General features: G+C 45.1%; 2 protein-coding genes and 1 long non-coding RNA gene across 7 annotated transcripts in view; 1 reads left to right on the forward strand and 2 right to left on the reverse strand.

The window, feature by feature from the left end:
• Positions 1 to 2,321, forward strand: part of AK8 (adenylate kinase 8) — a 99,291-nt gene extending 96,970 nt beyond the window's left edge. For all 4 annotated transcript variants that reach the window (XM_083721411.1, XM_083721413.1, XM_083721412.1 and 1 more), the window contains 2 exons: positions 476 to 754; positions 2,171 to 2,321. In XM_083721411.1, the coding sequence (XP_083577537.1) occupies positions 476 to 731 (256 nt within the window). In that variant the 3' untranslated portion in view covers positions 732 to 754; positions 2,171 to 2,321. The remainder of the gene's footprint in view (positions 1 to 475; positions 755 to 2,170) is intronic.
• Positions 2,322 to 6,371: 4,050 nt separating this feature from the next.
• Positions 6,372 to 26,601, reverse strand: part of LOC310836356 — a 61,776-nt gene continuing 41,546 nt past the window's right edge. The window contains exon 2 of the long non-coding RNA XR_014560032.1: positions 6,372 to 12,965. This is a non-coding gene — a long non-coding RNA (uncharacterized lncRNA). The remainder of the gene's footprint in view (positions 12,966 to 26,601) is intronic.
• GTF3C4 (general transcription factor IIIC subunit 4) lies at positions 11,196 to 26,158 on the reverse strand. 2 transcript variants are annotated; one of them, XM_083721379.1, is made up of 5 exons: positions 25,551 to 26,158; positions 20,056 to 21,879; positions 17,446 to 17,576; positions 15,325 to 15,413; positions 11,196 to 14,561 (listed from the first exon to the last, which is right to left on the reverse strand). In XM_083721379.1, the coding sequence occupies exons 1-5, from the start codon at positions 25,644 to 25,646 to the stop codon at positions 14,497 to 14,499; spliced, it is 2,205 nt and encodes a 734-aa protein (XP_083577505.1). In that variant the 5' UTR covers positions 25,647 to 26,158; the 3' UTR covers positions 11,196 to 14,496. The 2 variants fall into 2 exon arrangements, with proteins under 2 accessions (XP_083577505.1, XP_083577504.1); XM_083721378.1 differs by having other exon boundaries at positions 25,658 to 26,076.

Raw genomic sequence — 26,601 nt, forward strand, 5'->3', positions numbered from 1 at the left:
AACCAGTGCCAGTTTTCGCATTTACACAGTAAGCTAGTTTCATCACACGCTCACACACACTGCTCTGTCCTCCATCCAGACAAGCAAGAGGAAGGGAATTTACCTTTGGGGTTAGACTGTAAACTTGAATGCAAGACTTGCCATTTAAAAACAAAAAAATCTTTGGAGGGCCACACAGTTGCTGATCGAAGAAGAGGCGCTCCCCTCTCTCAAATGAGAGACTGCTCTTTTAAAGAGAAGCATCCTTCCATGTATTACATGCAGTAGGGAATGCTGTTTATTAAAACAGGTGTGGTGGATTCCATGGCCTTCCAGATGTTGTACTTCAACTCCCTTCATCCCTGGACCATTGACTGTTGTGGCTACAGGGTCTGGAAGGCCACAGGTTCCCCATTCCTGCTGTCACCAGGACACTCTTAAAAAGGTAGGGTAGAGCTTCGTCTCTGAGCTTTTTACTGTTCTGCCCCATTTCCAGGTACCACACACTGTACCAACCGGCAGCCTCCAAGGAAGCCAGTGAACGCCTCCTGATACATCCAAGGGACTTGGAAGAGGCTGTGAAACTCAAAGTGGACGCTTACTTGAGGATTGCCGAAGGCTTGGAGACTGTATTTGAAGATGCCATTTTCATCAATGGTGACCAAGACCCTCAGACAGTATTTGAGTACATCGAAAGCTATATTGTCAATCCCCGCCCCACCACCCTAGGCTTCCCACTAGAAACGGTTTGAAGTGTCTTCTTGAAAATGATTAGGCAAGTGCTTGGCTTGGCTTTGTTTTTCTTTACTTTTTAAAAATATTTTTTTAATTTTGCAAACAATAATTAAAAAGAAAAGCAAAACAGTACACATATCCCATTGGACTTCCCTCCCCCTTTTTTGGATCCATATATATATCTAAACAACAACAACATCTATCTATCTATCTATCTATCTATCTATCTATCTATCATCTATCTATCTATCATCTATCATCTATCATCTATCATCTATCATCTATCATCTATCATCTATCATCTATCTATCTATCTCTATCTATCTATATCTATCTATCATCTATCATCTATCCATCTATCCCCTTTTCTGGATCCATATATATATATATATATATATATATATATATATATATGCACAAAAGAGGGGAGGTGTGTGTGTGTGTCCTCTGCATTTTACACCCACCCACACCATGCATATATATATATATATAGCTCCACAAAAGGGAGGGATATCCTATGCATAATTTTAACTACAAGTTTTACATCAATCCTGCACTAACCTTTGCTTTAAGCTACCCCACCCCCTCCACCCAGGAGGTTGCAGACACTCAACAGGGTCAGGAAACACAAGTTCCCCACAGCCTACAAAGCCCTCGATGGATTCCCTACAATAAGAGTGGGGAACTTGGGGCCCTCCAGATTGGTCAGGCTGCTGGTGTAGGGCTGATGGGAGTTGGAGTCAAACAATATCTGGAGGGCCAGTTTCCTCACCACTGACTTATGTATCATAAACTCTCTGGATCCTCTGGGCCTGGTATATACAGTAGAACTGTGAGTGCTTCCTCCTGCCTTTGGCTAATCAGTGGAGCAGGGTCTTTTGGCCCCACCTACTCAGGTCACCAATCTCAGGGCTAGAGATAAGGCACCTTCCTGCTCTAGATTTAAGTGTTCCTGCAAACAGCCCTGTTTCTTACAAGAGGGTGGGGAACCTATGGCTCTCCATCCCAACCATTGCCCTGATGGCTGAGGCTGATAGGAGTTGGGAGTCCCACTTTGATCTAAGAAGAGGCATTGTCTCTCACATGGAATGCCTCTTCTAAATAGAGACATTCTTCCACTCTCTGCATGCACTAGGGAATGCTGCTCCTTAGATCAGGAATGGGGGACGTGTGACCCTCCAGATGTTGTTGGAGTTGGGTGTGTAACATCTGGAAGGCTGCAGGTTCCTCAAACCTGACCTAAAATAGGTGGCGGCGGACTGCTAGTATCCATATGTTGAGAGTTAGACCTGAGAGCCTCCAGTTGGACTAGAAACCCACGCCTCCCCCTGTAAATTTGATGCTTTGTTTTCCCAAGATAAATTAAAGGGGTGGTAACATTCTTGATTATCAACCAATCAGGATTTTTCTTTTTCTTTTTTTTAATTTTTGTGTCCTGCTAATTCCCATGGTTCAGCGACAGAAGAAAAACCTCTCCCCCACCCCATCCTGTCCTTTCCTATATGGATGATTGTTCAAAGCAAGCTGTAAATCTGATTCCTCCCCCTGCCTGATGTGTTCTTGGGTCAGAAGATGTAGAACAGACTATTAAAAGCTCTCTGAACTTACGTTCCAGCCTCCTTATTGTGTGATGTTGGCCGATTTGCACTGGAAGAAAAAAATTAAAAGGTGCCATTGAAATGTTAGGGGAAGGAGGAAAACAGAACATAAAAGCCTTTTATAAAGGAAATGATAAATAATAATGGAAACAAACAATAGGGCCATAATCCTGTCTCAGAGCCAGACATATTTGGGGTAAGGGTCTGTGCATCTCACAGCAGATGGTTGTTGGACTCCAGTTGTGCCCTTTTGGTGACACCAGGCATCCTCTTTGGTGGAGGGGGCCAGGATCCTGCTGAGTCAGCAGATGTTTGAATGGGGCTCCAGAGAACCCATGAACTGCCTGTCTGAGCTAGAAGTCCCCTTTCCTTTCCAGCAGGTCTCCTCTCCAGTCTTTAGCCAGTGACCTGAGGAATTTATCTACACACTGCCACATCGCTTCTGACCAAAGGAATGGAGAGCATGAATTGAGCCATGCAGGCCCAGGCAGCCTCTGCACTAAAAGGCCCCCAATAGGTCCATCTTTTTCTATAGCCCACAATTGACTGTCTTTTTCAGCCCAAGGGCCACACTCCCTTCAGGGCAACTTGCTGAGGACCATGTGCTAGTGGTGGGCAGAGTCAGAGGCAAATGTGGATTTTACACTTTGTGCAGTAGGCCAGTTTCTACACAGACTCACACACCCCTCTCTATGCTCCATCCATGCAAGAAAGAAGCATTAGTAGAATTCAAGGATACATCCCAGCCAGGCAAAAGCATTCAGGGGGGAGAAGTAGAGCCAGTGAAGGGGACAGTGGGTTGGGTCTGGAGGACCACATCTGGCCCCTGGGCCTGAGGTTTCCTACCTCCTATTATAGCCCCCTGGCTCTTTCATATATATGCTTCCAGCTCAGGCCTCAATGACTCAAAGTCCTCTTCATGTTTCCTGAAGGACCACCTTTGCCCCCAACCTCACAGGAAGCGGATCTGACAAAGCTCAATATGCTGCTTTACATTCTTACCCTCCCAGGCTGGTTACTCTGGCTTCAGCCCATTGCCATGCCTCTGTGCATGGGCTTTCGGCTGCAGCTCCAGCCACTGCCACCTGGCTCCCCCTTTGCCATTTTGCTGTGGACGTGGTTGCAATCTCTGGCAAGGAGGCCAGGCTCCAGATCAGCAGTAGGCAAGGTCTTCTTTCCTTGTCCTCCCCAGCCCAATGGGTGTGGATGTGGGGGGTGTCACCTAGCAATCCTCGTGGCCCACTAGCCCCTGCTCACCTCTTGCTTCTGGCTGTGACATCAGACCAAGGGCAACCTTTGGATTGCTGGAGCTCAGCAGCATGACATCAGCAGGCACCTGTGAAAGGGCTGCAGTGGCTCGACCCTGGGGTATTTCTGATGGGTTTCCCCTTACCGGTGGGATGCGTGGCTGCTTACCTCAGCAGCTGCCTCCTCTCCACCCCAGGCCCTGGCCCAATGCTTGTAAAGCTACACTGCCGCTCCTGTGCATAAATTGGAATGGCGGCTATTAATAATAAATGGAGAGTACATCTTGCTAATATCACCTCCATCAGAGTGTTCCTACTAAATATTGATAGGCGAAACGGCTCGGCCGCGCATTTAAATACTGTTTGCCGTGCAAGTGAGGGTACAAAGGGGACAGTGGCTCTTTAATTAGACAGGTACATCTGCTTAATTAATTTAGCCATAAAGCTATTCCCTCCCCCCCCCCTTTCATCTATATGCGTCGGCAATATTAGTTCCGCTCAGCCAGTCACAGAGAAACCGAATGAGGCCGGCTCATTGAGATGCAGCCGGTGTGTCCGCCCAGAGAGTTCTCGGGTCAGTGGTCAACCCCCCAAGGGCTTCCGCCAGGCCTGGAGTGCAGGCCGTCTGGGTTAGCAGAACATGCTAATACTCTTGTAGGACTCTCCCTCAGAAACAACTAAAACAATTGACATTCATTTAATTACTGGGGAAACGAAAGAGGCCTTTGCATCCACTTTGCATAGTAAGAGGCCCTGTTAATGCTACAAAAGGTTCAGCGGGTGAGAGGAGGAATTACTTTTATAATTGGAAGACGATGCTTCAAAACCAATTTGGGAGCTGGGCTGGATTTGATTAGCATCTGATTCCAGCCAAATAAACATTTGGCAAGGAGAGCACAAGCACAAGAAAGCAAGCTAGGAGTGCATCAGGTGACAACAACTAGTCCTTGGATGTTTGTGTGGTCCCTAAAACATGCAACTCTTGTCCCATCCACCAACTTGCTACATTCTCAAGAGGAATGTTTCCCAGATTCTGCTAGCAGGCACACATCTTCCTATCTGATTTGGAACTGGAAGCGCATGCCATGCACAAAAAAGGGTAAGAAATAATCTGAATTCAGAAGGAGGCAACCTGTTTTTGCCCTGTGCAAAAACACATCACTGTTTGTGAGTGTGCCTCCTGACCGGATAGAGGAATGTCAAACAGAATGGCCCCAGGGAGAGGCTGAAGAGGCAGCCAATTTGCTTACATGCCTGCATTATGAGGGCTTAACTGATCTCATCATTCCCAAGGCAGAGACATAGCAGAATCCTTTATGCAGCAGGAGCAAGGCCCGAGCAAAGTCATTCAGAGATGCAGCAGGCAGACTCCTCTGTGTGGGTGAGAGTTTGGGGAACCTGCAGTCATGGAATTTATTAATCATGTCCCAGAATTCTGGTGGGAATTCCTGCTGAAGAGAGTGAGGAGGAGAAAAAGGCTTTCAATAGAGGATTAGCTGTGTCAAGGACTTCCCTTGCAAAGCAAGGCAACCGTGGTTACTCACCTCTAGTCTTGTGACAATATGCAATATGCTCACAGCACAAACCATCATGATACCAAAACTGCCTAAGCTCAGTGTGCATAGAGCAACACCAGGTCCTGCGCATACCTCCCCGGTCACGCTGTGCACGAGGTTCAGTCATCAGATTGAACCAGATTGGCTTGGTCAGTGTGTTCACAGCACACCAATGTTACTTCACACCTCCTGGTAAGCGGCAGTGGCTTACATGCCAGGTCAGGGAAGAATCTCCACTTGACCAAGTGCTACATGACATGCTCGAGCAAGTCATTTAACAGGGATGGAATAAGGCCTATACATGGATGGGGCCTCTCCCCTTCAATAGATACTGATGGGGTGGGGCTGAGTGTTCAGTCCTTAAACATTCTTTCTCTGGTTCTTAAAGTGGCCATCAAAGTACTGCTTTCAGCTCAGTAAGACTCTTACTTGTCTGGTTTTCCTGGAGTCCTTGCTATTAGGGTTACAGCATAATTCAAAATTTGGGGCTTATTTGATGGAATTTCTGCATGCTGAGAAGCAAGAAGGATCTCTATGTAGTAGCTGAAAGGAGAATAAAGCACAGAGAAAGGTGGCCAGAAGTGCTACTACTGTCCCCTCCAGCTTTCTCTGTTTTAGCTCTGGGAGCCCCTTCAGAATCTTCCGTCTCTTCAGTCCCTGGCTTACCCATGGCTAGTTACTGCACATAGGATGAAAGTATGTAACATATAGTCAGGCTTGCTGTCCCTTCTGTTGGGCTAATTGTCATAACACAAGAAAAACTGATAGATCAGGGCAATGTTCTATCTAGTCCAGCATCCTGTTTTCACAGTGACCAGCTGGATGCCTGTGGGAAACCCACAAGAAGGATCTGATTGCAATAGCATTCTCCCCGCCTGAGGTTTCCAGCAACCAGTATTCAGAAGCTTTAACGCCCCGAACCATGCAGGTAGAACAGGCTTCCTCAACCTCGGCCCTCCAGATGTATTTAGACTACAATTCCCATCATCCCTGACCACTGGTCCTGCTAGCTAGGGATCATAGGAGTTGTAGGCCAAAACCATCTGGAGGGCTGAGGTTGAGGAAGCCTGAGGTCAATCATAGCCATCATGGCTAGTAGATGTTGATAGCCTTCTCCTCCTTGAATTTGTCCAGTTCTCTTTTAAAGCAATACAAATTGGTCAAGAAATCAGCATAATGCTTTATTGGCCAAGAATCCAATGTCTGATCACCCATTCTCCTTCACTTTGCCAAGGCACCTATTTAAACACAATACACAAGTTGTGTGTTTCTTTATTTAGAAAGCGATTCATGTAACAGTGCTACTGTTGCAGTATACAAAACACATTCTCCAGATTCTGTTTCACATTTACAAAAGAAGTCAACCATATATACAGCATTAATATTCACAGTAATGTACCGTCCTCGAGGGAACCAGAGCATTTTCATAACACAGCCTTAATGCGGTCAGCTTGGTAACACAAGAACCATCTAGTTGATTAACATTTCTTTTCTACAACACATTGATTTTGTTTTTTGTTTAAAAGCCAAGATGCAAAAGCCCTAACTGGATTAAGGAATGAACCCTTAATCAGACTCCCTTATTGCACCATAGCATTTTAAGAAATCAACAACGCATAGACATAACACATATTTTATATTTATGCTGAGCGGGTGGATAATTAATGTATTTACAAATGACTATAATTTTTGATGGCTTTTCTCCTCAGAATTGATGGTTTGGTGTGTCAGACCTTTGGCTGTGCTACTATTTAACTTTTGTAAAGCCGAGCCAGAAAAGAAGGTGAGCTTTTCCAACCAGAATCTAATTCAAAAGGAAATCTCAGCTTTTATTTGGGACCGATATCACGAGGGTTGGCTAATGTTCCTCCTCACCCCATTTCCGCAGAACAGCAACACAGAAAACATTTTCTCTTCTGGCTCCATCTTGCAGTGTCATCAGACCCAGCATCCCATATACCACCAAGGAGGGTTGGAGGGATATAGTGTTTTGGGGTGAAGGATTCCTTCAAGACAGTTATTTCTGTATTGCAGAGACCCCACCACCTTCTCTGGCAAAAAACTTGCATGAAGTGCCTTGAAACAGAAGGAACTGTTCTTTTGCCATATGAAATATGCTGTTAAGGGTTAACTGTATCCATAATGGGTAGTTCCCAAGGTTGCTCTGTCCCACTATAGTAGGATCTCCCAAAGTGGTCAATATTTCAATATTCACAAACATGGTCAATGGGACTGTGCAGTGGCTGAATAAGCAGTTGAAAGAGGGTCAAAACCTGGGGATTGTAAAGAAGCCTGTGGGGTTTAGTGTGAAAAATCTAATTAAGAACTGTTGAGTCTCAGAAATAAAGGATGTGGGCATGTGCAGAGTGCACCCCTTCTCACCAGTGAGGAACCTCTGGTAACATTATTTCTGCTTGTTTCACTTCCTTATTTTTACATGCTCTGACTCCCAGTAATGGTAATTAATAAATTAAAAAATGCTGACTATATATTGATCTTTCTTTATGTTACGAATTTGGGTTGGGTTGGATTGGGTTGGGCTGGGCATTGATCATAAGCTCATTGAGGCTGCATCAACAGAAGTATAGTGTCCAGATCAAGGGAAGCAATAGCCCCACTCTATTCTGCCTTGGTCAAACCCCACTCGGAATACTGTGCCCAATTCTGCGCGCCATGATTTAACGTGTACAGAGGAGGGCAACCAAGATGATAAAGGGTCTGTAAAGCAAGCCTTATGAGGAATGGTTGAGGAAGTTCGGTATGTTTAGCCTGGAAAAGAGGAGACTGAGCGGAGATATGGTAGCTATTTTCAAATACCTAAAAGGCTGTCGCATGGATTGTGGAGAGTAGGACCTGCTTCAGAGAGTAGGACCTGAACCAATGGATTCAAGTTACAAGAAAGGAGATTCTGACTAAACACCAGGAAGAACTTTCTGACAGTAAGAGCTGTTCAGCAGTGGAACAAACTCCCCTCGGCAGGTAGTGGACTCTTCTTCTCTGGAGGTTTGTATGATCTAGTTGAGATTTCTGTATCACAGGGGGCTGGACTAGATGACTCTCACAGTCCCTTCCAACAATTCTACAATTCTGATTCTAAATGAACTTCAGGTTCACACTTTAATGGGACCACTGGGGGCTGGGACCAGATTAAGGCTCCCTCACAAGCCTCTGGTGCCATTCACACCCATTGAGAAAAGCAAATCTTTGTTTTGGGGAAAACCTACAGTAAAGACAAAGCTGCGCTTCACCCCAATATTAGGAGATACGTCTCACACTCCAACCTTCATTGCAGCTTCTTAAGCATAGATTGGAGAGCCATCTGTCACAAATGCTTTAGTTGAGATTCCTGCATAGCAGAAGGTTGGACTAGATGAAACTTGGGATCCCTTCCAACTCTACCTTTCCATGGTTCTATGGGTAGGCAACTTGCATCCCTTAGCTTAATTTCATGCAGCGCCCCTGAAATGAGTGCTTATTACTGGCAAGAGTGACCTGTGTTGTTGTCCCCCAGAAACCTTGCAGAGAGGGGAGGAAAAGCACAAGAGAGAAGAGGGGAGAGGAGTGGTTGCACCACTGAGTGAATGTGGCCCTTGCCAACCTTGTGTTACAGCATCCTTGGCAGACAGAAGCCCTATCTCCAGACCCACCCTGTCCATCAGACTGGCAGGCATTGATTTCTACTTCATAAAAATAACAATGAAGCATTCCCCACCCCTGTCCTTTAATAAAGGGGATCAAATGTTAAGCTAGTTGAGAACTTGCTACTTTTTGGAGCTGAACACAACATAATAGTCACCTCTGTGATTAAAACACCCCACCCCAAGGTGACTGGGCGGGTTTATGAACTCCATATTGCCTTTCAGAAATATCTGCCCCAATTCTTGCAAGAAACTCAGTTCTTTAAGGAAGAGCAGCCTGGCTTTGTCTAGACATTCAAGCTGTGCTGGCCTTCATTAAATCTTGAGCCAACAACTAGTGTTCAGTGAAAGTACTGGGAGCACAGCCACACCGATATTAATTCAATAGGCACAAAGTTCTGTATTCACCTGTTTCAAATGAAGTGTATGAGTCAAAATAAATATATTAAAGCTTTTGAATGTAGCTGGAAAGAAACAGGAAACGCATTCCAAGTTTACAGGTTAGAGCAGTCAGATATTCCTAGAGAAGGGGTGTCAAACCACTGGAGCTCCATGTTGCTGCTGGACTCCAATTCCCATCACCCCTGAACACTGGCCATGCTGAGTGGGGCTGATGGGAGTTGGGAATCCAACATCTTGAGGTCCACAAGTTAGTCACACTTGCCCTAGAGCATTCATGTCCAAAGTCTGTATTGGGGGCCTAATCCGGCCTGCCGGTTGGTATAATCCGGCCCCTGTGGCAGTTTAGTTCCTGGGGTAAGATCCTAAAAAAACCTCAGCAACTTCAATCCTAAAAGAAGCTCACCAACTCCAACCATAAAGAAAGCTCAACAACTTCAATTCACTTTGGGTAAAATAATAAAAAAAGCTCAAGAACTTCAATCCTAAAAAAAAAGGTCAACTACTTTGGTTGGCCCTCACGGCCCTTCACTTCATCAAATCTGGCCCTCTTTGAAAGAAGTTTGGAAAGCACTGCCCTAGAGCCTTTTGGGCTCATTACTGCTATCTGTATGAGAGCTTTCTGATGCCTGGCCAACTGTTGTCAGACCAGAGGGACCACTGGGTTGATTAAGCATTAACATCATTTAGTATTCTCATCTCTTGCTTCTAGTTTCTGGATTTTTAAAAGACTGAAACTCCAAATAACTGTTATTGGAGGTTGGTCCCATCTGTCCTCTGTGAGCAAGAGGAAAAAGTAATGGAAAGGATGGTTTTCATTTTCACTCTGAGCCTTGGAAGAAAGGTTGTGATCTGCCCCAATTTCATCTTCAACTTAAGTGGGATGTGATAAAAGGGAGTAGTAAAGGCATCCTCTTCTATTTGTCTATTGGTTAGCTTTTCTAGTAAGGCTGTTTCCCATACTACACCCTTGTGCAGATTAATTGAAACAAACAATGAATTTAAGTAGTTTATTGTACAGTACAAAACTCATATACATGTACAAAACTCACATATATGTACATTAGTAACGGATATGACCTCCGCTATTTTTAAGCAGCATTTGAACACGGTTTGGCATGGAGTCTACTAGTTTCGAACAGTCACTGTTGATTTTTGGATCCCTGTACTACACTTGAATCAGCGCCTGAATGAGCTTCCCCATAGTTGTACAGTCTACAGCACGGAGGCAACTTATGAATATAGCCCACCAATTGTCAATGGGATGTACGTCTGGGGAATTCCCTGGCCAATCAAGTACCTGTATTTGCTGCTCTGTCATGAATTTCTTCACCACTTTTGATGTGTGACAGGGGGCTAGGTCCTGCTACAATATCCCAGTACTGTCAGGATACCTCTTTTCCAGCTCTGGAATAACTCTCTTTCGTAGAACCTCAACATATTGTGGCGAGCGCATCATTCCTTCTGTTGGCTGCAGGCTTCCAACACCATAATGATCAACTGAATTTTCGTGTTTGTTCTGAGTACAGGATTACGAGTAAGATAGAAAACATGTTTTGTTTCAATTAATTTGCACAAGGATGTACTTGATACCAGTGTTCCATGTTTATTCCTGACAGGTCCTTCCAGTGTCTGGCTATGATGTTTCTGGCTGCTCAGGGGGTTATGAGCTCTTTATAGTGTGAGTGGGCATTGTTATCTTGGAAGATGTTCAGTAGGGCCAGTTCTGGGGTGACTTCTAGTACCTGTTTAGTTATTTTGCTTATTTCTTGTATGACCGTTGTCCCTACGCCACCCCAGCCTCTCTCACCACCAAGGAAACATAACAAGTAAATAGAAAGAGAACCTACCCAAGTGACACTGACACAAAAGCCCGGTGCATACACTAAATAAAAGAACATAAGCTTTACTACCCCACCCCCACCCCTCTCCCATCTCCTTCTTTTCTTCCCAACTCTATACTGCATATAACACCAATGTCTCACAACAAATGTAACTTGATCTGTAGAAAACACAACCTGAAGAAAGAGACAATGCATGTGCTTTTGTAAACGAGGAAAATCTTTAATAAAAATTATTTATATATATATATAAAACTAAAGTGGGATGGATAAACTCCTCCTACATTCAATGTGTGGGGGTTTTTTTAAACACACACAAACACACGCAGAAGTGGGAGTCGTTTGGTTATGAGGGCAGCAGTCAGGAATAAGTCACAAGACAGAAGACTTTGCTAAGTTGTAAACCCATTCTGTCAGCAGCAGACTGGTGCTCCTCCATTTTGATTCTACAATGTTCCTTTATCAAAAATTGGCCCCTTCAACTGCCATGGGCTTGAGTCAGCCACTCGACAAGTTTTGTCACAGTCAAGACACTTGAAAAACAGAACTGAGTCTGAACTCAGCTCTCATGTGCTTTTGCGGGGTCAGTGGGTTCCTCCCATTGTTAAATCTCTCTGCAACTAAAGATACTGGGCATTTACCTTTGCAAGGAAGTAGAAAGTCGATTTTGCCCGCATATAACCTCCCACACAACACCAAATCTATTACAGCAGTTTGTGGAGTTCTTCAGTAGTGCTGATTGATAAGAATTCAGCTCCATACACTCCACTCTCTTGCTCAGCTTACCATAGCAAGAATACATTGTTCAATATTTAATTAGCCTTTTACACTGTTTTAATCCAATTAACCCAGCATACTGCCTAATGGGTACTATTTAGGTCCTCTCAATAGGCTGAGAATGGGCTCCAACAGGCTAGGGGTGGGGGGTGGGGAGTGATCGCTGGGAAATAGCACTGCCTCCTCCAGCAGGGTCTACTCATCTCCAGAATAAAAAACAAAACAAAAAGTAGATCACTTTGCCACCAACCTATTGAGCCCAGTGTTGTCTACACTGATTTGTAGTTACTCTCAAGACTGCACTCACTGTTCTATTCAAGATCCTTTTAAACTGGAGGAGACCTTCATGCTGGAGTTGTAGGGTGAGGACTATCATCTTGACCTGCTTATATGGATCTTTCATACCCATAGTGTGAAAGACCTCCTTGGAAAGTACAAGGGGAGCAGTAGAGAAAGCATTAGAACAAAGTCATCAGAGGCACTAAAAACATCAGCCCCAAAGCACAAAATGATTAACATAACCAACAACATTTTATGATCCCTTTCGGTTCACCTTGCCAATAAATTCCTATTTCCATGAACTGGTTGATCAATCCAAAGTGACCTCCACCTTTTAAAGTGCAGTATTTTGGTCAAGGACAACTAAAAAGTGTACCTACAGCCTATGAATGGAGTCCTAGAGAATTCCTGCTCACTCCCATGAAGGGCATGTCCTCAGAGGGCTTAGCCTAAATATGCAGAAGAATACTTGATTTTAACCTGCAGGAACTCTTTACAGGTGACTTTATTATTTACAGAGATAAGTGCTACAAATGTGCCCCCACTCCACAGTCTGAAGTACTTCTGAGGACCTCTGATTTATTCTGCTGCATCTTGTAAGAACCTAAGAAGAGTCCTGCTGGATGAGGCCAATGACCCATCTAGTCCAGCATCCTGTTCTCACAGTGGCAATCAGAAGCCCCTTCTGGGATGCCCATAAGCAGGACCTGAGTACAAGAATACTCTCCCCTCAGGGGTGCCATCTCCTAGGAGCCTAGCCCTTTTGCCCTCCCAATTTTTTGGGGAGGGCCCCCAAGTCGAAAAGCAGCAGAGGCGGCCAAGCATGGCGTGGCTTCAGTAGCTGGCTTTTCCTCCTCCAGTCATGGAGTGGAAGGAGCAGGGAAACAGACCCTGATGGTGGCAACAGCAGTAGCAGCTTCTGCCACTGAAGCCGGGCTGCCACTGCACTGCTGCCACGTTCAGTTTTGCCCCCAGCTCCTCTGACATCCTGACATCCTGTACCACAACCCCCCCCCCATTCACCTTCAGAAGCTGGCACCTCTGTCTCCCCTTCCCTCTAGTTTCCAACCACTGGTATTCAGGGGCATATCACCTTTGACAGCAGAGCGAGAACACAGCCTTATCCATCTGTCTAATCCTCTTATAAAGCTCTGCAAGTTGGTTGCCATCACCACCTCCTGTGGGAGGGATCCAGCTGTAGATTCTGCCACAGCAAGCTGTAAATGTTTTAATTTTATTTAAAGCATTTACACCCCACCTCTCTGCAAGCAGAGCCCTAAGCAGCTAAACTGAAAGAGAAAATGGATTTTTACAAGTGTTAGCTCTCTGGCTGGATAGCTTCATTTCATAAGACAAGGGTGAATGGCCGCAGAACTTTGGTGGGAAAGTTAGACATTTGCCTGGTTGCATTTTCTAACATATTGACTTCCAAAGCCAACAAGCTACAAATAGTGTATCCATCTATAATGGGAGGAAGAAGAATTCCTGGCAAGCATAATTGTTGCTAAAAAAAAATAAAAGGCACTGGCAAAAATTTGGGAGGGGATTATGCGATTAGAAGGGGGAACTGGGCTGCAAGCGGGTAAAAATTCACTGGCAAGAAGAGTTTGATAAAAAATGCTGATGCTCAGACTTTTAGAAAAGAGGCCCTGTGTGACATGCTCCATTGCTGAAATAGCTTGATTAGCCTTTTAAAACTTACCCTCCCACATTTGGCACAGAGGGATTAACGTTTCCTATAAGAAGCCACTGGACTTGATTGCCAACCTCTGTAGGAGTGAAATGGTCAGGATTTTCACCCTCATGTAATGGGCATGCAGGACATTTTAAAAAATATTCTTAAACCCGCATGTTATTTCTAAATATTTAATTGTCTCTGGCACAGTGAGCACCATTTGTTCAAAACATTTATTGAAAAATAAATGAAAGAGCAAAAAGCAGGCTCAAATCCTGCTGTCCTATGAATTCCTATGAAATCCTATGAATTTCTATGAAGTCTTATGAAGTAGTAGTAGTAGTAGCAGCAGCAGCAGCAGCAGCAGCAGCAGCAGCAGCGGTATCCCCCACTGCTGGGATCTTTGCACGAAAAGCATCCCATTGCCAAATGAAGCAGGCTGGAGGATGGTGTGAAGTCAGCCCCGGTGCATTTCTCCAATTCCAGACCCTACTTGACAAGAAAAGAAAGGAGTCAAGTACCAATGCTTAACTGGGATGGGTCAGGGCTGTTTCCAAAGTGTCTGTGCTGAAGTTTTCCCAACAGAAGGCTTTTCTGCTTCCTCTCAGGTTTGAAATGGGATGCTGGACCACTAAGCATGTCCAGCTCACTGTCTTCTACTCAAAAGTTCCTTTCTGGGTAATTTACATGCTTGCACCTTCAGGCAGTTTCCAGGGTTAGAGTGGTGCTTTGTGTGCTGGAAAAACATACATCAGGCTCTCAATCTTGATCTTTAGAAAACAGGAGAGTCACAAAAACTGCAAGGTCCCTGCAGCAACCTCTTGATCCAATCAGGATCTGAAAATAAGAAAACGGGTTGTTGGAGAACTAATGAGGAAAGGCAATAACAAAAGAGAAGGCCAATCATGAGACAATAGGGGGAAATGCCTCACAGTACAGTACACAGAATACTACCATACTTTTCCCCGTATGTAAGACTAGGTTTTTTAACTAATAATAATGTTAAAAAGGAGGATAGTCTTATACACAGGGGCAACCCCCCCCCCCCATTTTCTTAATTTTGAGTCTTATACACGGGGGCATGTTATACACAGATAAATACTGTCTAAAGTGTTTTGAAGAAAATAATCTGGGGGTTAGGGTGGTGGGAGGCTCCACAAAGCACATTGTTCTGTGGTCACAAATATTCTTCACACATGTAATTATTTGCAAACTGTTATTGGGGAGCACAGATTTGCTTCAAAACATATTGGACCAAAGAAACAGCATTATGTGCAACTTGGGATCTTCTTGCCTCTTCTTTCATGGATGACTTCAGTCTCATTATGGTACACAAAAGAGGATGACTCCCCATTCCAAGAAGTGCAACGTCTGGAATGAAATCTCAAGTGGATTTTGAAATGGAGAAATGAGAATCTATGACCTAACAAAAAGGTTAAGGTAAATCAATATCTGGGGTGTTTAGGCCTCACCCAGCTGATAGGAATGCTTGATAGGTGCCTAGGGTGGATCAATGCAGAGCCTGCATCTTTGCCCAGATCAGAAACTCAGCCAGACTCTGCCGCATCATCCACTCCTAGGTCTAAAAGAAAGAGCTCACCTTCTGGGGTTGGATTCCGGGCGATGCTGTCACGAAGCAAGCATCTTCTGTACACCAGGCTTTGGCAGGCTTGATAGGTAAGGAAGCACCTGCAGAAGTGGCAGAAGTGGGAAAAGAATTATGGAAAGGCCTTTGTGGTTAAAAGGATCAGATTGTTCTCATAATGCTATCTGTGCCACCCTTCGGATCATAGCTGGAGGACATGCAGCCCTCCAGATGCTATTGGACTCCAACTCCCATCAGTCCCAGCCTGTAGAGCTAACTGTCAGTGTTGTTGGGAGCTGGAGTTCTCTGGAACTCCACAGGTTCCCTAGCCCTGTTTCAAATGAATACCAAGAAAGGAAATACTGGACTGGATGAAATGAATTGAATTCTGCTACCAGGGGGGGAAAACAGGACAAGTAATGAGGAACTTGCCCAATAATTTCAGTGGGGCCTAAGATGAACTAACTTAGTCTAGATCCAAACTCCTCTAAACAGAAATCATCAGTTGGATGTAAATGTAGAATACAACTAATGAAAGCAAATCAGATTATCCAAGACTAGTACAGGAAAAATATGAATTTCTTGACTGGGCAGGAAAGCAGGTAATTCACATAATTCATCTCTCCTATAAAGTGGGGAAAGAACACATTTAACCACTGTAGCTACAATGATAGGCTTGCCTCCAACTCTCAAAATTTTGTCAAGCAAAATTTCCACTAGTTCTGCCCTGAGGCTTCAAGATCAGTTTTGATGGCCTGGGCACAGAATGTTAGCATCTTTTAGCAAATACACTCAAAATAATGATTCAGATGACATTATTTTTCAAACATTGTTGGCATGGTAGAACTATCCTGCATAATCTGAGGTAGTGATGCCAGTTACCCGCCTTACTAAAACTAGCTGGCCACGTTGCCCACCTACCAGTATTTGAGACTACCACATTGTTGGTTTACACACATGTTTTTAGGGGTATACAAAAGTTTTTAAAATGAGTACATTTGAAAATACTGGGAAACTGTATCAAAAAATACTACATCACTGTCAGGGAGGCAATCGGGAAACACTAGTTTCAAATCAGAACAGCCAAGAGTCAACAGCACATTCAAAGGCTTACAAGTCTATAATGACAGAAACTTTGGTGGAACAGAATCCATTTGGTCAGATCTACCACAGGTTTCAAATCAATCTGGCAGCAACAAACAATTCTCCAATAGAGAACTTGAGCACAGGCAGGTAACATACTCCAAATAGGCTCAATATTCAGCTTCAGCACTTGTAGTTTCATGGTCAGATTCCGATTCCTATCCCTTTGGCTAATTTCTTTCAATTTAATGAATCTATACCCTTCGTTTCAGCCCATCTTAGGCTGCCAAGGCAGCTTCTTGGGATAAAACACATTTCACACACACCAAGAAACAAGTACAAAGTTAAAACCATTTTAAGTTGAGACAATTTTAAAGATAGTTTGGGGGGGGGGGTCAGATTTACAGGTCTGTCCAAAATAGCACAGGCTGGGAAACACCTCCAGGTGTTGAATGCCCACTTGCCTCCCAGGAACCTCAAAAGTGATACAGTGGTACCTCGGGTTAAGAACTTAATTTGTTTTGGAGGTCCATTCTTAACCTGGAACTGTTCTTAACCTGAAGCACCACTTTAGTTAATGGGGCCTCCCGCTGCTGCTGCGCCACTAGAACATGATTTCTGTTCTCATCCTGAAGCAAAGTTCTTAACCCGAGGTACTATTTCTGGGTTAGCGGAGTCTGTAACCTGAAGCGTATGTAACCTGAGGTATCACTGTACACCACATTCCGGTGTCTGTTGTGAACAAGATGGCAATGAGGGAAGTGGCAAAAGTTAGGCACTCAGGCACACAACTGCCAACTGGCTGAAATAGCATTGAAAAGGAATTTCAAGCTGTCTGCCTAAGAGCCACACTTCTCCAGCCCTTGCAAGCAAGCACCCTGCCTGTTTGCAGACTTTCTCAGGCAAGCAGAGATCAACATGATTCTAACTCTCTGCTCCCCTCGGCATGCAGAAAGGCATTTCACAGCCACTGATAAACACCTGCCCCCTCCCTCCACTTGGCTAAATCAGAAAGAAGGGAACCTGACAGCGCTTGCTTGAAGTTGGGCTTACCTGAGCCAAATGTGTCCGTTGGAGCAAACTGCCTGCTTGCGATCTGTGAACGGCAGGATCTCTTTGCACAAGCTGCAGTGCTCTGGGAAAGTCTGTTTGTTCATTTTCTTTAAGATATGCCCAATCAGCACCTGGGAACACACAGCAGCAGCAGTCAGTAGCAGCACTTATAGGAAGAGACAGCTGCCTGCTGAAAGGTGGGGAAATCTCACAGGAGTTGTGAGGCGGGATTTCTGAAGAACACAAGATGCAAAAGCCCAAGCCCTGCTTAAAACGGAATACAACAGAATGAAAAAGCAACAAAGGCGTCTCAGGCATGCAAAATGCAGAGTGAATGACTTCTCCGCATGCCGCTCAGGTAGTCTGAGGAACTTAATTGCCCTAACCCCCCACGCATTTCGGAAGAAAACTGATGGTTGAAGGTAAATCGTAAAGAGAGGAGCTTTGCCTCAAAGCGCATGTTACCACTCAAGAGAACATGATAAAATATTTTTGAACACTCTTTCTTATGTCAGCAGAGTTTCAAGTCTTAGCTACTTAGGAAGCTGCAGAAAAATACGGGATTGTGGCAACCACGGAACTGCACAATTGTTATTTATGTAGAACCATCAATGGAGGCAGAGCTCTATGGACCACCTGCTCCCACATCAACCAAGCAGAAAGATCTTTTGCTGTGGCTCTTAAGAGTTTTGCAATCATCACAGATTAAAAGGAAACAAAAGAGAAGGCTTCTTCATATAGGGTATCCCAAGCTGGGGAACTCTCCTGAAGTCAGGAGTGGTCAGCAGGGCAGGGTGGTAGTGCTTACCTGGCTTCCCAATTCCAAGATTGCTGCTAGTTAACAAGAGGAATAAGGGAGATTGGCATGGTGCAGGCATCAGACTGGTTGCACCCTCCCAATGCCAACCTCCTGGCCACCTGCACCCTTCCCTTGGTACCTGGCAACGATCTCAGTGTTGGGAATCCAAGTAAGCCTTGCTGACTGCTCCAGCCTCAAGGGAGCTAACCTGGCCCCCACCTTATCATCTAGAAGGCATCAGCTTCATACATTTTTATTCTCTCAGGCACTGTAATGATTTGTACTTTAAGATCGTAATGGAAGGAATATACATTTTAAAACCACTGGAATTGAAGTTGGGTTGGTTTTTTTTACTTTCCAGTTTAATTGCTATTTTGTGTACAGGCAGCCCCCTGTTTATGCACATTCAGTATGTTTGCTCATGTATATGCGAATCACACCAAACCTGGAAGTGACTTGGAAATGTCATAAAAACATCACTAATAGGGTGGGATGAGGGCAGAGCAGGGGTGGAACATGGTGTTTGCAGGCTTTTTCAATGGGTTTCAATTACACCCCATTTCATCAACGTGTGCAGTGCCTCGGAACATAACTCTGTGTAAATGGGGGGCTGCCAGTATTGTGCTAATTATGTTATTTGTTACCTTCATTCGGTTTTATTGCATATTTTATTACTGTTATGTTTTAAACTGTACTGTAAGTACCCAAAGCTGAATATTGTGAAGGACTGTATATAAATACATTAATGAAAGTAAATAAATAAGACATAAGCAAAAGGTCAGGTCCGCTGCCCCAAGGATCTTACAATTCATATGTCAACTGGAGAGGCAGCAGGGGAAGGCCCTAGCACTCCCTCCTGAAAAGTGTGATGTTTTGACTTCTACAAATATTTACTGATTTTATTTAGGATATTAATATACCACTGGGTAACTCACAAGTTTTGAAAGCAGTTTATTTGTGAAAAAGTGGCTTACAAGTAGGTTTCAAGAAAGTTGCTCGCAGTCCAATTTAGCATAAGTAAGCAGTCTCCTCTGCCTTACAGACTGTCTATACAGGTGCCACTTGTCTTGGGGGGACCAGCAACCCTTTCCCACCCCAACCCCGCCAGACCAAATTCAGGATCAGATAATGCCCAGGCCAGGAGGACAAGGCAGCTCCTGCCACACAGTTCTTTCCTCAGACAGGTGATTTGATGGTAGTTAGAATCGTCACAGAAGGGGAGTGACGCAGAGTTGACTGTGGTAGTTCTGGCCTTAGCAAAGAGCACCTCCCCTTTGTTCCCTGATGAGACCTGGCATTAGATCAGATCAACAAGTCCACGATATTTACAGAAGCCAGTAACAGAAGTTGTGATCCTCTGGCAGACCCTCAAGAACTATTAGGAATCCAAACTATAACTTGCTAATATGGACAGGTGGGACCTGCTTTCTTTGCCAGGAGCACAGTCAGTGCTACCAGATCTGCCTAGTGAATAAGGACAGATAAACACTGAAGGGCATCAGAAGCCTGCACCAATGACCTAGACACAGTAGCCTTTGACTTTTCCAGATTAGAGACCATCTTTTTAAAATTGTAATATGCACCAAGGTTTACAGTTGGCTTTTGAATTGTGGTTTGTTTGTCACACATGACAAGAAATTATGGTTGCTTCGCTGATTGCACAAAGAGAGGAGCAAAGTGAGAGAAATGGGGCTGTATGTGCATACATGAAGCTGGTGCATATCCTGGTTTCTTAAGCCAGGATTTGATAGGGCAACTAAGCCATGCTATCCTACTGCAACCCAACAGCTTTTATGCTGGGATGCACTTACCCTTGCTGTCCTGTCATCATAACTTTCATCAGACATTAAGAAGTCGCAGACTCCCCTCGTGGGAATGCTGGTGTTCTCCGTAATCCATGTGTGCAGGTAGACTTCGCCCAACACTTGCTTCATATGTTCCCGTGTCAAATGCATTTCTACTGCTTCAATCTGAGCTTGGATTTCAAGAAGCTTATCTTCCATTGGCTCCCGTCCTCCTATGCCACTGGAGTAGACAAGAGAGTCATCTGCCAGATCATCCACATCTGCTCCTCGGATTATGTCATTTGGATTCTGCTTGCTGCCCTGTTTTGAAGTGCCTTTGTCTTGTTGATGCTCTTCACTGGTGCCCATCCCAGGGGAATGTGCTATTAAGACTTTTGTGTCCTCATGGGTTGGCTTCCACAGGGCCTCAGAGGGAGCCTTCTGCAGTGACTGGTACAAAATCCGCAAGAGAAACAGTTTAAAGCGCCAAAAATAAGTGGACCCAAAGCTCTCAATCTTTTTCTCCAAGGCTTCCTGTAGGAATCGTGGAATGTGCTTATCTTTCAAGATCTTCCAGCGGACAAGATCCGTGAGGTCAACCTGCTTGAAAAGGTTTTGGACAGATGATTCTAGCAGCTGGGCTGCTGCCTCCTCAAATGTTTTAAGAGTCACGAACTGGACCTGGTAGCTCTTGGTGATAGGGTGGAGGCCATTGGTCATGCCTTCTGTGGTCACTACCGCCAGGTACACCCCACATGGGCTCACTGCGATCCCGTGAGTCCGCACAGAGCCAAGCACTTCAGACAACTTTATCAGCTGGTGCTCAAATTTCAATGCAACATCCGTGAAGATGGGAATCAGCTGCCTGACCTTCCCATCAATAGAGCATGTGTAGACAGTCCCATTCTGTTTGTCTGTTGTCATGGAAATGATTGGGAGAGAGTGGAGCCCTGTAACGTGTGAATTATGAACATTTAAACCTGCTTTGGAGATTAAAAGAAGACACCAGAACACATAGCATCCTCTTGCGGCCACCACTAAGCTACAGCTGCATTTCTGATAGGGGTGGTAGAGAGAAATGCTCTTGATGCTGTGTACAGGCAACTGGTCCATCTCTTGCCACAAAACCACCGGTTGCCTGAGGGTGAAATAGCCCTTGACTGCTTTAAGGTTGACGGGGAGGATTTTAACGGGTCCAAAAGCACTCCCAACAATGAGACCACTCATCTTCCTATTATTGTGCTCATATTCCCACCATGACAATACGCTGGGGGAAGTGATTCCTGATTCAATAGTATTGCAAGAGGTAATTGATTCCTTGCCCATAAATGGGAGCTGGAACTGCCAGATGGCAATATTGCCATTGTCAAAGATTCCGGCTAGCAGCACACTGCCCACATCCCGACACTCATTATTATGCTTCACCTGCTGGGTGGTGCAGATTCCAGACCATTCCATGCGCACCAGGGTCTGCATGCTATGCCTTCTCTGGAATTCGGAGAAGTCCCCTAAATCCACCCTGGGACCCTCACCCTTACAAAGCCGGTAGCCGTTCTCAAACAGGCGCTCTCCATAGAGCTCAGTCAGGTCAACCAACTGCACCCACTGAAGTCTGTCAAGGTTAGCGTGGATGGTCAACCTGTTGTCCATGGTTAATGCTGCCAGGAGGCACCTGCTGTTTGCATCACAGCCCAATGGAGACCAACTGGAGTATCTGAAGCCTCGCATGGATGGCAGCGACTTTCCTTCGGGGTTAAACACCCTGTCCAACATTAACGTCTGGCTCACGGTTGGATCCTTAGAACTGGCAAACTTTTCCTTACATTCAGCAGCTTCCTTTTTGGAACCAACCTGAAAAAAGAATAAGTGTGTTAAAAAAATAAAAATTAAACATTTTACTAGCTTGTTCAAAATGAAGGCTGGTGTAGCAGCTTAAAGGTATATAAATGAGCTACCTTTAGCAAAAGCCTAGTGCAATACTGGTGAAAACATCTGATCAAGCAAGCTCTTGCCACAACTTTGAACGCTCTAGCATTAAATACCGTAAGAGCAGCCCAGTAAGATCAGACTGAAGACCTATCTTAGGGAGGTCCAAATTTTTAGACCAAGTGAGCGGCTGTAGTAGTTTGACATGGAAACTGTGAGCAGCAAACTGCATGTGGCCCTTGGGCTGCATGTTGGACCACCCTGGCACAATAGCCACCTGCTGTCATTGTTCCCCTGCAAATGGTGCAGTATTCAGAAGCCTCTGAGCCTGGAGGTAATATAACCATCATGACAAGTACGGTAGTCACTGATAGCCTTATTCTCCATGAAGTTGACTAATCTCCTTTAAAATCAGTCCATGTCAGTGGCCATCACTACACCATGTGACAGCAGATTCCATAGTTTAAGTACATGCTGCACCAAGAAGTCCCTCTTTTTGTCTGCCCTGAGTCTCTCACCATTCTGCTTTATTGCATGACCCCATTGGGTTCTATTCTTATGAGAAAAGGAGAATATTATTATAACTTATTCTTATTGTCCACCTTTGCTCCATAAAGAGGCAAAGGCAGTTAACAATGATCAAAGTAATAGAAATTGTAGAAATACAAACTCTTATATTTAGCACATTTCCTTCTGGCTTTGTAAGAACAGAGCAATAGCCCTCCTGGATCAGACCCAATGCCATGCAATTCAGCATTCTGGATTGTATTACAACTTAGTTCTACTCAGAATACTCACTGAAACTGATATATTTATTTCATATTTTATTTATCTCATAAAATTAATACACTGCTTGATTGCTTTTTTAAAAAACAAAACCCTAAAAGCAGAGAGGACTAAAATACATTAATTTTAGGGGATCTACTTTAAGTAGAACTAAGTTGGATACATTCCTCTGTTTCTTGCTGCAAGCAAGCCAAGGACACTCAGAAGTAGGATATGAAGACAATCACATTCTTGTTTGTCCTTAACACCCGATACTTAGAGGCAGTTATCATGACCCCATAGCCCTATCCTCCATGAATCTGTCCAGTCCTTGTCAGAAAGTAAGACAGTGTCAGCAGGATTGAACTAAAAGTCTATGGAGTCAAGCTTCCTGTCAACAGTAGCCACCCAAATTTATTTTATTTTACTTATCTTTTTTCATTAAAAAAAACATTTTTATGCCACCTTTTAGGCCAAAGCAATTTGTGACACACTGAAAATCAGTACAACAACTAAAACACTGTTAACAGAATCATTCAGAGACTAAAAAAGCAAGGAGAATGGAATGAGAATTTCAACCGCCCAATCAGCCATTGCTGAACGTCAGATGAAATAAAAACATTTCTAGCTGTTTGCCCAAAAGTCAACTGGGATTGGTCCAATCTAATCCTATTTGGGGAGTGAATTCTACGGCCAGTGAGCTGCTGAAGAAAAGGCCCTGCCTGGTATTCCCAACCACCAAAACCTGTTCAGAAGGTGATTCAGAAGGAGCCATTGCAAATGAGAGGAAGAAGTCTTTCAGATATCCTGGCCCCCTTGAAGAGGGCCTGGAAACAGAAGCCATTGCATTCCTATCACCATCAGTCCCAGCCACACTGGAAAATGGTCAGGGATGATGGGAGCTCTAGTCCAGCAAAATCTGGAGAAAAGTAAGTTTCCCATTCTTGATTTGACTAAAAGTCATTTGACATGAGCAGGAGGGAGGGACTGTGGCTTTCATTTAAGAGCCCTCTTACCATCTCTCCCCACGCCCACTCGTTAAAGAATGAGACTAGCAGTCAAGCCCACATCTTGCAGCAGTTAAGTTCCACATGCTGGCCATGCCTTGTTCTAGATATGTAAAACATGGAGGTACACAGACTTCAGGTTTGTGGGATCTACTTTGTTTTAGTTTTTTTTTTAAAAAAAAAATAGAACTCTGAGTTAATAAACCAAACCAGCTATGATGTGGAAGACAAGCACAAGAATATCTGAGCCCGGAAATGAAAGGAATTCCTAACTTTTCACCCCAAAATTCACTTCTGATTACCCAAAGTTTTCTTCGTTTCAGTAGTAGCAAAGGGTGGGACTCATTTCACTGCTGCTGTTAAAACACCTGAAAACCTTCCAGAATTATTGCAAACCACCCAGAGATCTGGTGGCTCCACCTGGTATGGAGGCTAAGACCCTACCTGCCCGCAGACTGTCTCGTCAGAGTGGTGCATGCTCTAGTTATCTCCCGCTTGGACTACTGCAACGCGCTCTATGTGGGGCTACCTTTGAAGGTGACCCAGAAACTGCAGTTAATCCAGAATGCGGCAGCTAGACTGGTGACTTTGAGTGGCTGCCGGGACCATATAACACCAGTCCTGAGAGATCTGCATTGGCTCCCAGTACGTTTCTAAGCACAATTCAAAGTTGGTGCTGACCTTTAAAGCCCTAAACGGCCTCGGTCCTGTATACCTGAAGGAGCGTCTCCACCGCCATCTTTCAGCCCGGGCACTGAGATCCACCGCCGAGGGCCTTCTGGCAGTTCCCTCATTGGGAGAAGTGAGGTTACAGGGAACCAGACAGAGGGACTTCTCGGTAGTGGCACCCACCCTGTGGAACACCCTCCCTTCAGATGTGAAGGAAATAAGCAGCTATCCTATCTTTAAAAAACATCTGAAGGCAGCCCTGTTTAGGGAAGCTTTTAATACTTAATGCTGTACTGTTTTTAACATTTGATTGGGAGCTGCCCAGAGTGGCTGGGGAAACTCAGCCAGATGGGTGGGACATAAACAATAAATAATAATAATAATAATAATAATAATAATAATAATAATTATTATTATTATTATTATTATTATTATTATTATTATCATCTACCAGGAGATCTACCATGTGGTGTAGTGGTTGGTGTTGGACTATGGAAGAGGTGCAGGAAACCCTTTTCATCCCTTCATAGGGAGGATATGACAGTGGTAGATGGGGCCAGAGGACAAGTGGGCAGAGCAGCAACAACAAAACTTTTGCACGTTCCAGTCATTCAAATATCAGAGGTTTCAACCATCTGACTTTTCTACCCAGGCAAGAAAGAGTCAGTTTGAAGGCACATTTCAGTGAGGCAAAAAAAAGGTGTGGAGCAGGATATCTGAGGGTGTGTGGCCTGAATAGGGTGTGTGGTCTAGGTAGAGTTCCAAGGGCCAGACTGACTGGGGCCTGGGGCCACATTCATGCTCCTGAGGTCTCCTAACCCTAGACTAGGATCTGTAAGACTCAAATCACCACTCAGCCACATAAAGCTCATTAGGTGACCTTGGGCCAGCCTCTGTTTCTCTTTGCCTAACCTAACATGCTGGATTACTGTGAGAATAAGGACCGCTTACTTCATTAAGCAAAGAGTGGAAGAACCATGTTAAGCTACTTTGCTCCCCTTGCAGAAAAAGCAAGGTCTGCATGTGATTCCTGCATTGCAGGGGGTTGGACTACATGATGGGGGGGGGGTTCCTTCCAACTCTATGCCATTTGAGAGCACAGGCTGCGCTTAACGTTAGTCCTACTGAGAGTGAACTCCTTTAAAACAGACACACCTCCGCATCCTGTGGCGGTGGGTTCCGCTGGTTGATCATGCACACGCCGTGCATGCCTAGACGCGGACGCCCATCCCACCCTGCAGCGGTCGCCATCCATTGCCCACCTTGAGGTGACAGGCGGCGGCGGGGGCCGGCACGGCCGTGCGGTGGATGACGAGGTCAGCGCCGCTGCTTCCACCTCCTCCTCCGCCGCTGCCGCCGCCTTGGACGTCGCTGAGCTGCTCCAGGACAGCGATGCTGCGGGCTGTGCAGACCGACACGCGGTGGTCCTCGGACCAAGCCAGCGGCTCCACACCGCTCACGCCGTGCTGCAGCCGCACTGCCGGCTCGCGACGCACCGCCGTTAAGCGGAACCCCGCGCCGCCACTGCCGCTGCTCGGTCCCGCCGCCTCCTCGTCTTCCTCCTCTTCCTCTTCTTGAGGCGGCTCAGCCTCCTCGTCGTCGTCGTTCCCCTCCGTCAGCGGCGACGCTGCCGGCTCCACTGCTGGGTTTCCCTCAGCCGCCGCCATCGCCATCTTATCGCCGCCTTAAAGGCCGCGCGACCCTCCCCTCCACCCCTGCGACGCTCCACCGCCGCCAGCCGTCACTGCCCACCATCCGAGCACAGAGAGCCCATGCGCCACCGCGTTTAGTGGGGCCTGCGAGGAAGGACCTTAGTTTATCTCTCGCGTGTATGGTGGGGAGGGAGAATCCGTTCGAGGGTTGTCTAATTAAGTGCCTGAGAAAAGGAATTTAGATTTTTGAGAGTGCGGGTTTTTTTTGGTCTTAGCAGAGGAAGGCAATTACGGAATTTTATTTTATTTTGTTTAGTATCCCTGAGGGGCTTTAACCAAGCATTAGTTTAAATTTTTGTTATTGTTACTCGCTTTTTTTTTTTTTAACCAGGGCAACTCAAAGCGATGTACATACATTCAAACTAGCGTAAAAAAAGTAGAGAACAAAAGGTGTGGCTATCCAGGCGTTGCTAGGTTACGCTATTATTTTATGTTGCTTTTATTTATACCTCACCTACTTTTACTTCTCCCCGTTTTGCCCTCACAACAACTCT

The sequence above is a fragment of the Podarcis gaigeae genome (assembly GCF_964106915.1).
Source record: "Podarcis gaigeae genome assembly, chromosome: Z".
In the NCBI taxonomy this organism is placed as follows: domain Eukaryota; kingdom Metazoa; phylum Chordata; class Lepidosauria; order Squamata; family Lacertidae; genus Podarcis; species Podarcis gaigeae.